At 36.3% G+C, this 16,777-nt stretch overlaps 1 protein-coding gene across 1 annotated transcript in view; it reads right to left on the bottom strand.

Moving 5' to 3' along the window:
• Positions 1 to 15,949, bottom strand: part of zgc:110716 — a 63,310-nt gene extending 47,361 nt beyond the window's left edge. Inside the window, exon 1 of the mRNA NM_001017586.1 lies at positions 15,696 to 15,949. Within this exon, the coding sequence (NP_001017586.1) occupies positions 15,696 to 15,888 (193 nt within the window). The 5' untranslated portion in view covers positions 15,889 to 15,949. The remainder of the gene's footprint in view (positions 1 to 15,695) is intronic.
• Positions 15,950 to 16,777: the final 828 nt, after the last annotated feature.

The raw sequence follows: 16,777 nt of genomic DNA, 5'->3' as shown, positions 1-16,777 counted from the left end.
TTACGTAGCGGAAGGGGCGGAGCTATCGGACGCACATGTTGAATAACTTTATTTATTTTGGATGGAGAAAGCAAAATTCTCCTACGAGGGTGATTATAGCGCCTCCCGATGATGAATGCGGCAATACTCACGATAGGTATTATTTGATAATTCGGTCGTTTATTTCACTGATTTGGCAACCGTCAAACGTCATCAGGGAAACGGTTTGAATTTCCGCTTAGTAAAAAACATTAGAGTGCCATTTGGGACGACACTACATATTTATACTATCCTGTTGAGTGTGTAAGTGCATAAGTACATAGTGCATGAGTGCATAGTGTATAGTGTGCCATTTGGGACGCAGCTTATGTGTTGATGCTGTACTTCATGCCTAATGCATTAACTTAATGTCATTATCTCATTTTTGGCGGAAAAGGTAAAAAGTAAAAAGTTTATCAGCTTTTGAATCTAAACTCTTCATATATATATATATATACAATAAATACCTCTTTATTTTTATTTGCTTACAGCACTGGAATCTTGATGGTCGAACCTCTGGCCTGTTAACTCAAGGGTTATAAGTTCAATCCAAGAAACAGAGGATTAATGAGATCCCATTCGGTCCTTCAATAACTCTGGCATTTAATGCAGAATTGCTTCACAGGGACTGTATCTTTTATTTGTGCACTTTCAATTGCTTATGATGGAAATCGTATCTATTAAATTTGTCATTACACTGGTTCAATAGACCTCTGCGGAAACAATGGCCTGATGTTGCGTAGAAACCTGCAAACAATCGCACAGATGTGTGTGATGCTGTCGGCTCCAGCGGCTCCGACTGGACTTGCTGACCTCATAACTGCTGGCTTCAGACTGATGTCATGGAAATGTTGTGTAATTGCATAAACATCAGAATATCGACACTCTGACGGTTTTCGAATGCATAAACAGTGGCGAGTAGAAGTCATCATAGACAACAAACGTTTTAAATACACTCTAGAGCATGGTTGTCAAATTCAAATTAGGTTAAGAGTGAAAATTACATGACAACTACTAATAATACTAAGCGCAACATCATTTACAAGAAAATTTTTTTTTTTTTTTTTGCTGACATGCAAGCTCAGTTAAAGGGGACCTATTATACCCCTTTTTAAAACAAAAATCTAAAATAAGTCTCTGATGTCCCTAGAGTGTGTGTGTGAAGTTTCAGCTCAAAATAGCACAAATATAATGCACACAAACAACTCTGCCCCTTTTAGCTTTTGAGCCAAATTATCTTATTTTGCTGACTGTCGCTTTAAATTCAAATAAGATTGTGCTCTTTTCAGAGGAGGGCGGAGCTACTAATCTGTGTGTGTCAGCATAGTGGCAGATTTAATAACAAGACTAATGTCCTATGCCAGGGGTGACCAACCCTGTTCCTGGAGAGCCACCTTCCTGCAGATTTCAGTTGCTACCCATATCAAACACACCTGAACCAATTAATTAGGACCTGAACACTACGTGATAATTACAGGCAGGTGTGTTTGATATGGGTTGCAACTGAAATCTGCAGGAAGGTGGCTCTGCAGGAACAGGGTTGGCCACCCCTGTCCTATGTATATATCCTGACGTATCCTGAGAACCAAGGGAGAGATGGTCAATATTGGGTGGGGCTTTCCCCCTTTGATGACACGTACAAAGGGGGAAATGTCAATCAAAGTGTTTCTGCAGACTGTTTTTATCTAATGTGATTATAAAACATAAAATGAAAACATTTTTACCATGGTTATATTCACAGACTGTTGCCACACACGTTGTTTAAACCCCTTATAAAAGTGATTTATTGCCTAACAGGCTGCCTTTAAACAGCGGAACCAATGGGCTGTATGCAGGACAAGTGTTTTTAAGCTATCAATTAACTTCCGGTGAAAGGTTTATGCAACAAAAGGGTGCTTTTACAGCATCAATATTGTAATTCAATTAAAATCTAGTCAGTTAAATTTACTTAAGCATTTGTTTAATTGTTCAAGTGTAAAATATGACAAAAAGCTGTTTAAACTACGGCTTCCACTGACTAGCAAAGTCCCTTTAAGGCAGGGGTCACCCACCCTGTTTCTGGAGAGCTACCTTCCTGCACATTTCAGTTGCAACCCTGACTAAACACACCTGTTTGTAATTATCAAGTGCTGCTTCAGGTACTATTAATTGGTTCAGGTGTGTTTGATCAGGGTTGGGACTGAATTCTGCAGGAAGGTAGCTCTCTAGGAACAGGGTTGGTGACCCCTGCTTTAAGGCAAGTCATTTCACTCGGCAACCATCTTTAAAACGACTCTCGGGCAGTATGCTCGGGCATTCTGTTTGAATGAGGAAACATCAAATTCTCCAAAGCTTCTTGCCAAACTGTCAATTACATTACATATTACCAATAACCAATATAAATAAACAATAACTGTCTATTTAGTTTCATTTCTAAATGTTTGTATCACACAAAATCTGCAGAAACTCATGTCTGGTCCGAACCCCTCCCCTGGAGAATTGTCATACTTTAGCGATCACTGATTGGCTCCTGTACTAGAAGGCGGGCTTTATTCGCCATATAGCGATCAAAGTAATGACAAATCAAATGCTTGTCACAATCGTTACTCTAAAATGTGATATGATATTTTTAATGATGTTCGTGCTTTCAGTTTCACTTTCACTGCCACGTCCGTTCATGTCATGTCTGCCGTCACTCTCAGAAAAAAAACACACACATGCAAATCATACTTTCGGCGCAGCTCTCAAATGATCTCTCGGTGCAACGAGCTGAACGTTGTTTACAACTTTATTACCTGTTATTCACAGCCTATGCAGGTTCTGTTCACTAAATAGACATAGTGCGCATCCTCTCTGAGGTAACAGTGAGTCAGCTGATGTGTGATTTCGCGGCCGCGAATACATCATGACATTAAGACGGAAATTACATTTTTGGGTGAATAACCTTATGAATACATTATGTGACACTTTTAACACCATTTTGAGGTGTCAAAGTTGCTAAGCAGAGTATGTAAAACAATGAAAAGACTTGTGCGTCCACCTTAACGCTTTTCTCCTGACCTTGAAAATCTAATTGGCTGAATTGTAGAAAAGCTGAATTAAGATTGTGTGTAGGGTCGAATTGAGATTTTTTTTCCGATTAATCGTGCAGCCCTAAATGTTCCTTACGATAGAAGGAAAAAGGATGTATTTATCTTCTGATTCCTGCCGACTTCAAGGTCAGTAAGGTTTATGTTTATTTGGCGGATGTCGACAAGTGAGTGTGAAATAATTCTCTCAGATTTATGATTTGTAGAAGTACTTCTGTTGTATAGGCCTAAACCATTTTGGAAAAACTATGTTCAGTGTTTATTATTGTTTAGAATACAATAATTGACACGTATCATCAGTCAAGGTGCAATGAAAAAAGTTACATATAGTCATAAATATACTTTTAAAGTTATTTGGCTTTATTTATAAAGCAAAAGCGGCTAGGCAGTGGCAGTAGGTAGTGCTGTCGTTTCACAGCAAGAAGGTCCCTGGGTCGCTGGTTCGAACCTCGGCTCAGTTGGCGTTTCTGTGTGGAGTTTGCATGTTCTCTCTGCCTTCGCGTGGGTTTCCTCCGGGTGCTCCGGTTTCCCCCACAGTCCAAAGACATGCGGTACAGGTGAATTGGGTAGGCTAAATTGTTCGTAGTATATGTGTGTGAATGAGTGTGTATGGATGTTTCCCAGAGATGGGTTGCGACTGGAAGGGCATACGCTGCGTAAAAACTTGCTGGATAAGTTGGCGGTTCATTCCACTGTGGCGACCCCGGATTAATAAAGGGACTAAGCACGTTCGACTCACAGCAAGAAGGTAGCTGGTTCGAGCCTCGGCTGGGTCATTTTAAAATGTAGGTGCAAAATTGCTTTAAAGGAGCAGTATGTACTGTAAATTTGACACCCAGTGGTTGAAATAGGTATTGCATGCCTGGATCATAACAAACGCAAGTGCAGGTTGCCAGATTGAGGACTAACAGGAGCTATCGTGCCTAAAGTCTGATTTAAGGCTGTATTAAATCATGTTCTAAATAAAAGCATGGACACGTTATAGAAGGAATATTTTCTATTTTAAAAACTGTTTTTGTTCTGATTTGCAAATCATTTCAACTTAAGTTAATGAAACTGCCTTAAAACTCGTAAATAAAAGAAAAAGCCTTAAAACGCTATTTAATTAAACCTCTTTAAATGAATTATACGTGTTTTATAATACGTGGGGCTGCACGGTGACACAGTGGGTTGCATAAAATATACGTCGTTGCGTAAAACATATGCTGGATAAGTTGGCGGTTCCTTCCGCTGTGGCGACCCCAAATTAATAAAGGGACTAAGCCGAAAAGAACATGATTGAATGAATGAAAATAATACGTGTTTCCACAGAAACTGTGCTCCTTATGTTCAAGAAGCAAGACCCATTAAAACAAACCTATTATTGAAAGTCGATAAAACATTTCCCCCCCAAAACAACACAAGTAGACTACAAAGATCACCCCTCCATGAACTTGGCAGGCACATTCATTTCAAACTAGAGTTGTAAAAAATGGCCTTTCATCATCTTGAATATCCTTTGTCTCTGACCCTTGAAGAGAGCTAACGGAAACCATTAAAAACGATAAACAAAGCTTGCAGTTTGTCTGCAGATTGGGGCACATCGCTCGCATGTCCCAGCTGAAAATGAGTCAGTCTAGAGGAATGCACGCTTTCTCTAGATTATCTGCGGATGGAGGGTACATACCATCATCATCGTCCGCCAAAAGCTGGACTCAGCAGTGTATTGAGAAACCATTATCGGCAGCTGCCTTTCTTGGCTCTGTTACTGGGATTAAGATCATTCAGTTGGACTGTTCGTTTTTAAGAGACAGTTTACTGTAGATTATCTGCTATGGGGTCATATGAAAGATCATTTTAAAATGTAGGTGCCAAAATGCTTTAAAGGTGCAGTACGAGTTTGACTCCCAGTGGTTGAAATGGGTATTGCATGCCTGTATCAAAACAAACGCAAGTGCAGGTTGCCAGATTGAGGACTAACAGGAGCTAGCCTGACTATCGTGCCTAAAGGCTGATTAAAGGCTGATTTAAGTCGTGTTCTAAATAAAAGTAACGGCACTCAATAGGAGTATTTTCTATATTAAAAGAGTTTTCTGCCTCTATTTTTTGCAGCTGAACAACAGAAAACTGATAATGATCACCTCAGGTACACCTCATGTGCATTTTAAGACTATTTTATTCATTTATTTAGGGCAACAGTAGGGCAATCTCCCAAATGAGCATCCATGTCAAAAGCTACTGGTCAGTCCACGATTTAGGAAACATTTGAAAAATTAATCACTTATAAACCAACATCCAAGCATCCAGGCTTGTTTTATATCCAAGTACATTGTTCAATAAAGACAACAAGTTGTCTGAAAAAAATAAAAATAAACATCAGTCCCGCACACATGCAGTTCTCATGTTACATGCGTCTGTTCACAAACACACTCAAACAGATACTCCTAACAGCTACTCTGACTGACACTATTTACACAGCAGAATCAAAGCGTGCGCTTGTGGAGGCGTGACGGTTTACTGGTGACATAGAGCCGATCTGCGAATCACAGCACAAACTAATCAGACTAATCAGAACCTCTTGAGGGCGGGTCTTTCAGAAAATCAACGTCAGCTGTATGTAATCAAATTAAGATATATGAAAAAATAACTTGATTTTCTACAAATGAAGCATGAGCATACATTGCTTTGCATCTTATAATCACAACCAAGCCTTAAAATTACATTCTGGAGCACCCCTTTAAATAAAATGCATCCAGAGTGTATCACATTTAAAGGTTTGATTGCTTGGTTGAACTTGGTTTTCGACTCAAATGAGTTGAGTTAGTAGCTGTAGTGTAACGGCTCGTTCTTTTCCTTGTCATAACAAAGTCTCTGGTCCGCGCCAGCATTTCTTTTTTTCAAAAACAGAGACTCTCCAACAGCTGCAGTGAATTATGTGCTGTGAGCGCTGGGACTCTTCCGCCCACCACCTCTCAAGGGTCCTTCAGCCCCGAACAACACAAGCCAGGGTTTCCTGAACGCTCCCAAAATGCTCCATTCTACCACCTTTTACAGACCGATCTCCGTTCTTTCCAAAATCTATCAGCCTTTTCCTTTGTGTTAAGTTCATTGTGTGCCCATTGAGTCGCTAAGTTTGTCTGATGTGCTTAAAACTCAAAATCCAAGCCACGGAGATTCACCTCAGCAGTAGTTTCTTTGGAGAAAATGCCACGTTTACCCTCTCAAAGCTACAGGGAAAAGTGTTTCCCTAGGCCTCGCTCCAGAGGACAGTTCGCCCTAAGCGCATTCCTCAACAAGACTCACTTCCTGTCTCTATACTTTCATCCAACAGACAACAAAAACGATGAACTTTTTAGCAAGGCCTTGGCTAAGCGCACGCACAAACATACCCAGAGCACAGCTATCCAAAGTACACTTAATGCACAAGCACTTGCAGAATGTACTCTTTTTATTGCCATAAATAAAGAGCCAGATTTGTGTCTCAGATTACTAGGCGTTTAGTGAGAAGGGTAGTAAGTAAATAATGCGCAATAATATGCTAGTCATTTTAAAAAATCAGTGTGTTGGAATGTCACATTGTGCCAATTTACGTACAAACCAATAACTCGGCAACAGAATTAAACCGTGATTACAAGAATTAAGAAATTATTTCTTTTATTTCTCGTTGGTGATGTCAGAATGAAATTAGCATATCTAACTATGACTATTTTATACAGTTAAAGTCTGAATTATTAGCTAGACTATATATTTTTCCCTAATTTCTTTCTTTTTTTAAACACATTTCTAAACATAATAGTTTTAATAACTCATTTTTAATAACTGATTCTTTTTTCTTGATGCCATGATGACAGCACATCATATTTTACTAGATATTTTTTCAAGATACTAGTATTCAGCTTGAGAAGCAATTTAAAGGCTTAACTAGGTTAATTAGGTTAATTAAATTAGGGTAATTAGTATAGGTGGGCATAGATTTTTTTTATCTAGAATAATCTCACTGTAATCTTGGAATTAATCTAGATTAAAATTGCTTATTTAAATTCTGCCGAAGGCATTCAGAATATGTGTGTTTAAGTGAATTTTTCCTTAAAACAAGCCAAATAATCTGCGTATTTTCCATTTGACATAAGATTATTTTGCTTACCCATTGGTAGATTATTTTAAGGCAAAACACTAATTTTGCCGTGTTATTTGTTAAAACAAGACAGTATTTTTTGCTCAACTATAAAATGCTTCTTTAAGAATTTTTAGATATTTGGACTAGGAACAAGACAACAAATTAAAGGAGTACATTTTCATTTTAGGGTGAACTATCCCTTTAACATGTCTATATGACCTCGTGCACTGTCAGGATAAGAATGGATATAAACACACTCGGTTAGTTCTATTTTAATGATAGGCGCAAAGTCTAAAGTGCATGGCTCAAAAGCATCAAGGGCATGTCTGAATCAGTGTTGCCAGACGTACGATAATTATCGTATTTGTACGATAATTTCGACCTCTGTACGATGTACGATCAATAATGAGAAAAATCCTATAATGTACGATAATTTCAGAATTGTATGGCATTTAAAAGTAACTTCATTGTAATCTTCGGGCTTCTTTACTTATTGATCTAGCTGCATCTTTTCTGTACTGTCTGTGAGGAGTAGGTGGAGTTAGGCACGTTTTCTATCTAATCTTACGTTGCCTCTTCTTAGCCAATCAACGTGGACAATGGCTCTCTCTCACGAGTTAACGCTCCTGCTGGGCGTGCCCGTGGTTAGGTCAGTAGTTTTCTTGATCTTTTAAGCAATAATGTTAAAACAATTTCTGCTGTAAAGGAAGATGAGAAGGACGGGAGTTTTCCCTTAATGTTCTCGTTTTTCCCCATTCAAATGTGTCTTGTAAACATGTTTTTTTAAAAGTTAGTCTCAACAAAACAAAGCATGCACACCTCAGAAAATAAATCCCTCAACATCTGGCAACATGCAACATTCAATGACAGCAACTCAGAGGTGGAGTTTGAACCTTCCCATTAAGGTACTTAGTTTTTTTTACGTATTTTGGTAATTTGCACGTTGTGTCTAAACAATATGTGTCTAGATAACAGCTGTATACTCTCAGTTTGACTCCTGTTCGATAATTTTACTCCAAATACGATAATTTTGAGGTTCTGGTACGATACTTTGACATTTCCAATCTGGCAACACTGGTCTGAATCCACATTTACTACAAAACCCAACAGGTGGACAAATCTTCACTTGTTTTTATTAAAACAAATATAAATATGCATATAATAAATAATACTGCTAATAATAATAACATTACACAAAAGCAGATTATCATGAATAAACCAAAAAAGCCACCCTCCCCGAGGTGAAAAAGGCATGGAGGCAGTGGTTTTTATATTTATGTAGAAAATTATTATTTTTTGTAAAATTTTAATCTTTTAACTTTTTGTAAAGATATTTGTGTATTGATGTACACCTTGTGTGTATTAAGCAATGTATATGCATTTTGGACCTGCATGTGTACTCATTTTTGACTGTACGCTAATTGCGCAATGTATTTTAGTTCCTCAAAATAGCCATGTGCCAACAATGCGCCTTAACACACCTCCTTTTTAGACCAGAACAAGCATGAGTCCACAAAGTGGCACAAATAGTTTTGCTATTTAAACAACGAGACAGAAAACTAGGGTTGTGCCTTATTGTGCCAGGTGTATGATAGGGCCTGTTGTCTTAGTAAACAGAAGGTCATGTCAATCTTGGGAGCAGGTGGAACAAAACTCAAATAAACTTTCCCTTATTTAAACATGCTACACTGTAAAAAATCACAACAATGTTAAATAACAATTTCTGTATTTTGTGATTCGCAAGTTTTTTCTATTTAATTACGGTTGTGAATTGCATTATGGGAGCTTGATCTCTGCTTTCAATGTTGAAAATTCAGCTCTACAGTTTAACAAAGTGACTTTTATTGACATTTAAATAATTATATAACGTATAAGAAATAATGTAGAGAAATAAGAACAGAAAATGTACTGGCAGTTTATTACAAGGTTTTTGTACAGTAATATGCAACACCAACCCAGGCAATATATCATTTTAAACTATTAAAAACGTTAATAAAAGTCACTTTTTCAAACTTTTCAAAGTTAAAAGTTGTTGGAGGAAAGATTAAGGTGCCATAATGCAATTTAAAAGTGTAAATAACATGAACAAGATAAACATAAATCACAAAAAAAAATGCTAATATACAGTTTTTTTTTTTTTTTTACACTATTAAAACTCAAGTGTTTCACAAAATCACCAGGCAGCAATAATGTTTTATTTGGGCTCCCCACAATGGATCAAAACCATCTGCGATAAGAGTTATGCTTGTTAAACAAGCCATTCGATCCCTTCCTGTTTGGAATCTTAAACAGAGAGCGCCAGTTCACTTCAGTGCCCGAGTCTGACTTAACGCTGATCAAAGATGTTGACTCTATGAGCTAACGTGTAAACTTGTTTGGGAACTTCTTTAGCAAAGGGTGCCTTTTGCCAAGATTTTGGGAAACTGTTTCCATCTCATCGAAGACAAAAACGTGGAAGACGCAATGCAAAACAAGCTTTGGAAATTTGGAAAAACCCAAAGCTCTTGATGCAGACTGGATTGAAGAGAACTACTCCTTAATTGTGCAAACACTATCTAGAAATGTAAGAAGCTGAAATAATAAACAATCTCCAATATACGCAGTCAGTGACTTTTAGATGCTTGACTTGACCCACGAAAAGGGATTTTAACACTTGACTAATCCTATAATACTATATTATGGTTCAAAAACACTACAGTATTTACTATAAATTACTATAGTATTTTTTTTATTTGGGCATAACTGTAAATAATTGGAAAAATCAGTCATTCACAAAAATACAGAAAATAATCATTAGTAGAATTAGTTTTTACAGTAGCAGCACTGTAAAATAGATCTGTTCATAAACAGTTTCCATATTTTGTGTGTACATATTTACGGTTGTGTATTGCATTACGGGACCCTCATCACTGCTTTGTTGACTTTTGATGTTAAAAATTGAACTCTACAGTTTAACAAAGTGACTTTATTGACATTTTAGTAAACGTTTTAACCTTGTAAAACTCATTCTTGAGGTGCAGATGATCACAGAGAGCTGAACAGATCTTTAAATCCCAGTTGCTTTGCGCACCTCCTGTCTTGTGGATATGATTATTCGTTGGACGGGGAAACCGCACTACTACGTCACATTGTGGTCGGCTTCAAAATGGGAGGAATTTAGATCCTATTTTAACATCAGGAAATTTTAAAAAGAGACTTATTGTCTTTATATCACTCCAGTATGACAGTGGACACACTATACATTCATGCAGTTCTGTCCAAACAGCTTACAAAAGTTGATTTTCATCATAGGTGCCCTTTAAATAATACACTTTTCACTTTCCAGAACATTTCTGTTTACTGTTCCTTATGCTAGAGGAATGATCTGATCTTACCAAAATGCAGAATCCCTGACAATATTGGAGAGACAGCTGAAAAATCATCTCTTCCGTGATCACTTAACTGTATCCTGCTGGGGGAAAAAATAAATACAAATCCTCTATGCTGTCACTTTTTATTAATCCTCCTCTGTTCTAGCTTGCACTTTTCTAAACAATGACTGAATCCTTGTATCGCAAGCTTCAGTCATGTTTATTTGTGTTTATTTCATCAGGGCGAATTGTTGTATTCCTCATCCATAAGCTGCTTTGAAGAAAAGCATCTGCTAAACTAATGTAAAATCCTATCTACATACGCTCCTAAAAAACTCTGGCTTGTTTTAAACGGGACCTATTATGCCTCTTTTTACAAGATGTAAAATAAGTCTGTGATGTCCCTAGAGTGTGTTTGTGAAGTTTTAACTTAAAATATTCCGCAGATAATGTTTCATAACTCATTGAAACTGCCCCTTTTAGGCTTTGATCCTAATTGCGTCATTTTGGTGGCTTTCACTTTAAATTCAAATAAGATTGTGCTCTTTTCAAAAGAAGGCGGAGCTATTAATGCCTATGTGTCAGCATAGTGGCAGATTTAAAAACAAGACTGACATCTTACGCTAATATGGGAGAGATCATCATTAATGGGCGAGGTTTCCCCCTATGAGGGCTCAAAATTAACCTTTTTGCTTGGTAGCACCGGTGCTCCTAACTTTAAAAATGTAGGTGCACCCACCAATTATAGGCACATTTACTACACGTTTTATACAAACAGATTTATTGCATTTGAAATCAACACTAATCAAACTAACAAGCAAACAATATATATGCACGCTTGAGGAAAATATGTCTCAACGAAATCCCGTTATCACAAGAAAGTATATTTTTATAACAGAACTGAGTGACCAAAAGTTACACAGAGCGCTCACCAGCCCTGCACACACTGCTTGACATGAATTAATCTGTTAACGATACAACTTTGCTGTTATCACGGGTGGTGTCTGATACTGCACTGATGCTTTTGACATACTGTGAACTGTACCTTAATATATGCATACGCCATGAGTAGCGATGTTAGTTTACTCAGTGCAAGCCCGTTTGCGATGGTGGTTGGATGTTAAATTTTACATATAACTGCCACTTGCACGGCATACAGCATCTGGCGATAAAATCAAGGATTAAACAGAAGCTCTCGTGCTAGATGTGGCAAACAGTTACCTTAAAATTCCATCCCACAGACTGTTCATAGCGGACTTGAAGCCAATGGAAGTCTTTTATCCACTCTTTGAAAAGTGTAGATGGTGGATTAACATTCACCACATGATCACTACTAAGGTGTGTCATTATTTGTAACTTTAGATGGTTTCCAAAACCAAATCTGTCAGTGTTATTTTCGTTCTCGTCTTCAGCGCTTTACATTTTCGCGGTTGTAGCTCTCCCTGTCATCTGAGTGATTGACAACTGATATTAACCAATCATTCGCGTTCAGTTCTAAAGCAGTGGGCCAATAAGAATAGCGCAAAGGGGATTGTGGGATTTGTTTACTGCAGCAAGTTGACATGACGACTGTTTTAAACCATTCCAGGGTGGTGCGTTTTCCGTTTCATGTGCAAAGATGCACTCTGCGTGAATGTCTCCTAAATCTGCGCATATGGTGAACATTTTGCAGTAAAAACTGGTCGCACAACAACAATTTTATGCACTCGCACAAATGCTCCCAAATATAGTTTGAGGTCGCATAAACAAAATTTTTGGTCACAATTTCGAGCTCTGCCTATGATGACACATACAAAGGGAGAATTTCAATCAAAGTGTGATTATAAAAAATCACATTTTTTTATCATGATTTTTGCATAATAGGTCCCCTTTAACTTAGGCAAATATAAAGAAACAACAATGGGTTGATTTAAAATAATATTTAACCTATACTTTTTAACCTGATGGTTAAGTTGGTCAATTTTTGACCCAAACTTGAGGTAAAACAATTATTTAGAGTGTAAGTAAAAAAAATCCGTCAAATTTACGCTAAATTATTCATTCAATAATTTTCCTTCAGCTTAGTCCCTTTATTCATAAGTGGTCACCACAGCGGAATGATCCACCAACTTATCCAGCATATGTTTTACACAGCTGATGTCTATCCAGCTGCAACCCAGTACTGGAAAACACCCATTATTAGCTTATTCAGTTCACCTATAGCGCATGTCTTTGGACTTATGGGGCAAACCTGAGCACCAGGAGGAAACCCACACCAACACAGGGAGAACATACAAACTCCACACAGAAATGCCAACAGGCCCAGCTGGGATTCGAACCAGCAATCACCTTCTTGCTGTGAAGTGACAGTGCTAACCACTGAGCCACCGTCTCGCCTACAGTAAATTACATTTATTAAAATACCGGTAAATAACCGTATTTCCTTTTTGGCATACATCAATGTTTTGAAGTACTAACATCTACACAGCATAACTTTGCTACACAGACAAAAACACAACCATAAGCATGTGTGGATGAGAAAGTGTCATGATGAACCAACGCTTATTACAAACAACGTTTCCCACAAGCAGAGAAACATACTGAGACAGCACTTTTACGGTTTAGACTATACCGTATTTTTATCAGTGAAAATCTGGCAACCACAGCTGCCAATTATTTTATACGGTAAAGTCATCCTGGTATGAACACATTCCTGCTCAACATAATCTACACAAATTCAGTAATGAACGCCTGTCTGGAACAGAAAACAATTTCAAGCCTCCTTTATGTGATTCATAAGCGTTTCTGCAGAATTCCAGCATGACATTGGACTTTTGACGGTAGAGCCAGTTAAAACACTTCTAAAATGCAATGATTAATGTTTGTTCCCATCCAAGAGGTAAAATGAGATTTATAAAAGCGCTCTTAAATGTTGTCTTAAAAGTTCTCAGTATATATGATGGAGTAAGCGCTATTGGAGCACACAGCTGTGATGCTGACATTTCATTTGAGAGTCAATAATATTTGAAAATTATTCTTCCAAAGTTGTTCTTACACAAATTGATTGAAAAACACTATTGCTAAGGAAGTTTGCATCTATTGACAACGTGGTGCAATCTGTCATCCAGAAATCTGATAAATAGAAATTATAAATTTGCAAATTATAATATTCAAGTTCATAGAAAACATGATTAAATATGAATAATCTACGTATATCAAGATATGTCATATTCCACATATATCTCAAAATATTGCAAAAAATGTATATGTATATCAAATGTATAAAAATGTATATATATATATATATATATATCACCATTGGAATTACAAATATGTACATATGCTTTAAATATAAATACATACATATGCGCAAATTATAACATTGAAGATCATAGTTCAATATTACATTTATATAAATATGCCTCATATGCAACTTATATTTAAAAATATTGCTAAAATTGTCATATTGACACACACACACACATACATACACACACACACACACATAAATATATATATATATATATATATTTTTTTTTTCTTTTCCCCCCACCATTACAATTACAAATATGTACACACACACACACACACACACACACACACACACACACACACACACACACATATATATATAACACATAAAAGTAAAAGACAAAAGTGGGCATTTCTGCAATATTTCAAAATATGTTTTAGAAATGTAAAATCTAAGTATGAGCTTGATTTTCAAAAGCTTGCATGTTTGCCATTTATTATATTTCTATGTGGGCTGACATGCTATAGGGGTCATTTCAAAACACAGTATTAATAATAGTATTTAGGTCTAGGAATCGTTATATGATTGTTTTGGGTATGTCCGCCATTCCTAATCACATTTCTGCAGCAAGGAGGTCGATCAAATACACTGTTAAATCCTGTGAGGAGATGCTGAATGACCTCAGTAGGAAGGATTGCTGTGGTGACTGAACTTATGTGTGTAAGACGATGAGATCCCTTTCTGAACTCACTCAGAGCTATGAAACAACACGGAAAGCATGACCCGACGTGGATAAATCATTACAGCAGAGAGCATCAAAGTGTTTTACCATCCCTAAAGAGCCAGTAATGGGAACTCTATATCAGTTTTTATAAAGACATGCTTGATAAATGCAATAGTTGTAATAAATATTTATAATAATTTTAATAATTTAATAATTTATAATAATAGCTATAATAAATGGTAAAAGATGAGTTGGAAAAGTGCTTCTTAATTTAAAGGCAATATGATTTTATTTTAAATCAGTTCTAGACTTAGTTTTTATATTGTCAAAGCTACATATCATGAAAATAATAAGCCAGAAATTACATTTCAATTAGATCCTCTGATTTTATAATGCAACTGGACACATTGCCATTGTAAAATTACTTCAGCAAATTGAGGAAACTCAACAATCAAGCAATCAAGACCAATGTCAAAATCTGAGATGCTTTAACACTGTCCCCTATTGGTTGAGATTTTTACCTACATCAGGAATGGGACAAAATAGGGGGTTTTCACTAAACCGACTTTAAATAATATCACAATACATAATAATTTAAAAATAAATTATATAAAAAAAAAACATATCTTAAAATATATTTTAACCATCACTACAATGTTTAAGAGAAACTGAACTGACTTAAACATAATATCACAGTATTTGAATATCTTAGAAATATATAATTAACTGTTATACCATTACAATATTAAATTATGTGTTTGAAAATGTATCCAGGAACTTGAAACCTAAAAATAAAGATCACTTTTTTTGGGGGGGAGAAATTAAGATATAGCTAGATTATATGCAAACTTTATTCAAAACAAACAGATCTCAGAGGGAGTCTGAATACTTGTTTTCTTGCTTTATTTCCCCCCTAACTCTTTTATATACTTTAAAAAAGTTATGAAAGTTGTTCAAACTTTTCTAGAAGAGAAATTAAAACTTTTTTTAAAAAGTTGTATGGAAAAATGATTATCAGTAGGAGACGAACAAAGGAGAAGCTGAACATCAGCTTTGAAGATGCTTTAATAATAGGATATTAGTTTGTTCAAACTGTTTTGTGCACGATTATTAAACACAATTGTACATTTTAAAGAACTAATCTTTGAGCTTTACTTTTAAACACTCCTAAAATGGCTAGTGAAGTCGTGGAAACAACGGTTTTTACCTAATAACATGATCTCCAGTTTTTTTCGGTCCACTCGGAACCTCTCCTCGGTCCACTCGGGGTCCGGAGGCGCCGTGGGTCCGCTGGAGTCATCCTCAGACACGGGCAGCGGGGAGTCGGTGCTGCGCTCGCTGTTGGAGCCCGGGTCAGACTGCTGTAAGTATCCGCTTAATGGTTCGCACTGAGCGGCCATGACTTTCACAGAGCACCGCTGACTCTCCGCAGCCTCAAATCAGATCATTCCCGCGGAGAGTGAGCGCCAGTCATCGCGGGCTCTGTGTGAGTTACTCTGACCGACCGGAGGAGTATAAAGTGAGGCAGGCAAAAGTTGAGCGCCGCCCTTTGTTCAATATGAGCCAGAAGGGTGGATGGAAGGGGTCTGTGTCCCAAAACTTATTAAAGTGCCCACTTGACACCGTTCAGCTCCTGTTACGCCATAAATATGATGTTGATAAGTCTGACTCTTAAGTAACATTTCGAGAGTTTTTTTGGGGCAATACCAGTGTATAAATTAAATTAAAAAATTTGTTTATTATTTTATAATTAATTGTGTATTATTTAAATTATTAAATAGAAATATATTTTACAAATATTGAATATATTTTACAAAAAACAAAACTATATAAATTATTTCAGAAACATTAGTTGCAAATTGCACAAATATAAACTTTAAATGTATTTACATTATTTTAATGAACAATATTTATTCATTATTGTGAAAAACTAGATATTATATTATATTATTATATCTTTTTCTAACAGGAATGATAAGCTCTCTGCTAGCAAAATATATAATATAATATAATATAATATAATATAATATAATATAATATAATATAATATAATATAATATAATATAATATAAATAGGAATAAAAAAGTGAGGGCAGCCAAAAGTTGAGTGCCGCCCTTTGTTCAATATGAGTTAGAAGAAGGGTGGATGGAAGGGGTCTGTGTCCCAAAACTTACTGAAGTGGTTACTTTTACAACAGTTTTTTATAAAATATGTTTTTATTTTTCACCTTTTCATTTTAGTTTTATTTTATACTTGTTAATGCATAATATTCAAAATAAATGTATTGT

Source organism: Danio rerio, chromosome 12 (genome assembly GCF_049306965.1).
Source record: "Danio rerio strain Tuebingen ecotype United States chromosome 12, GRCz12tu, whole genome shotgun sequence".
Classification (NCBI taxonomy): domain Eukaryota; kingdom Metazoa; phylum Chordata; class Actinopteri; order Cypriniformes; family Danionidae; genus Danio; species Danio rerio.
The sequence above is the reverse complement of the archived record's forward strand: the minus strand, read 5'-3'. Positions and strand labels throughout refer to the sequence as shown.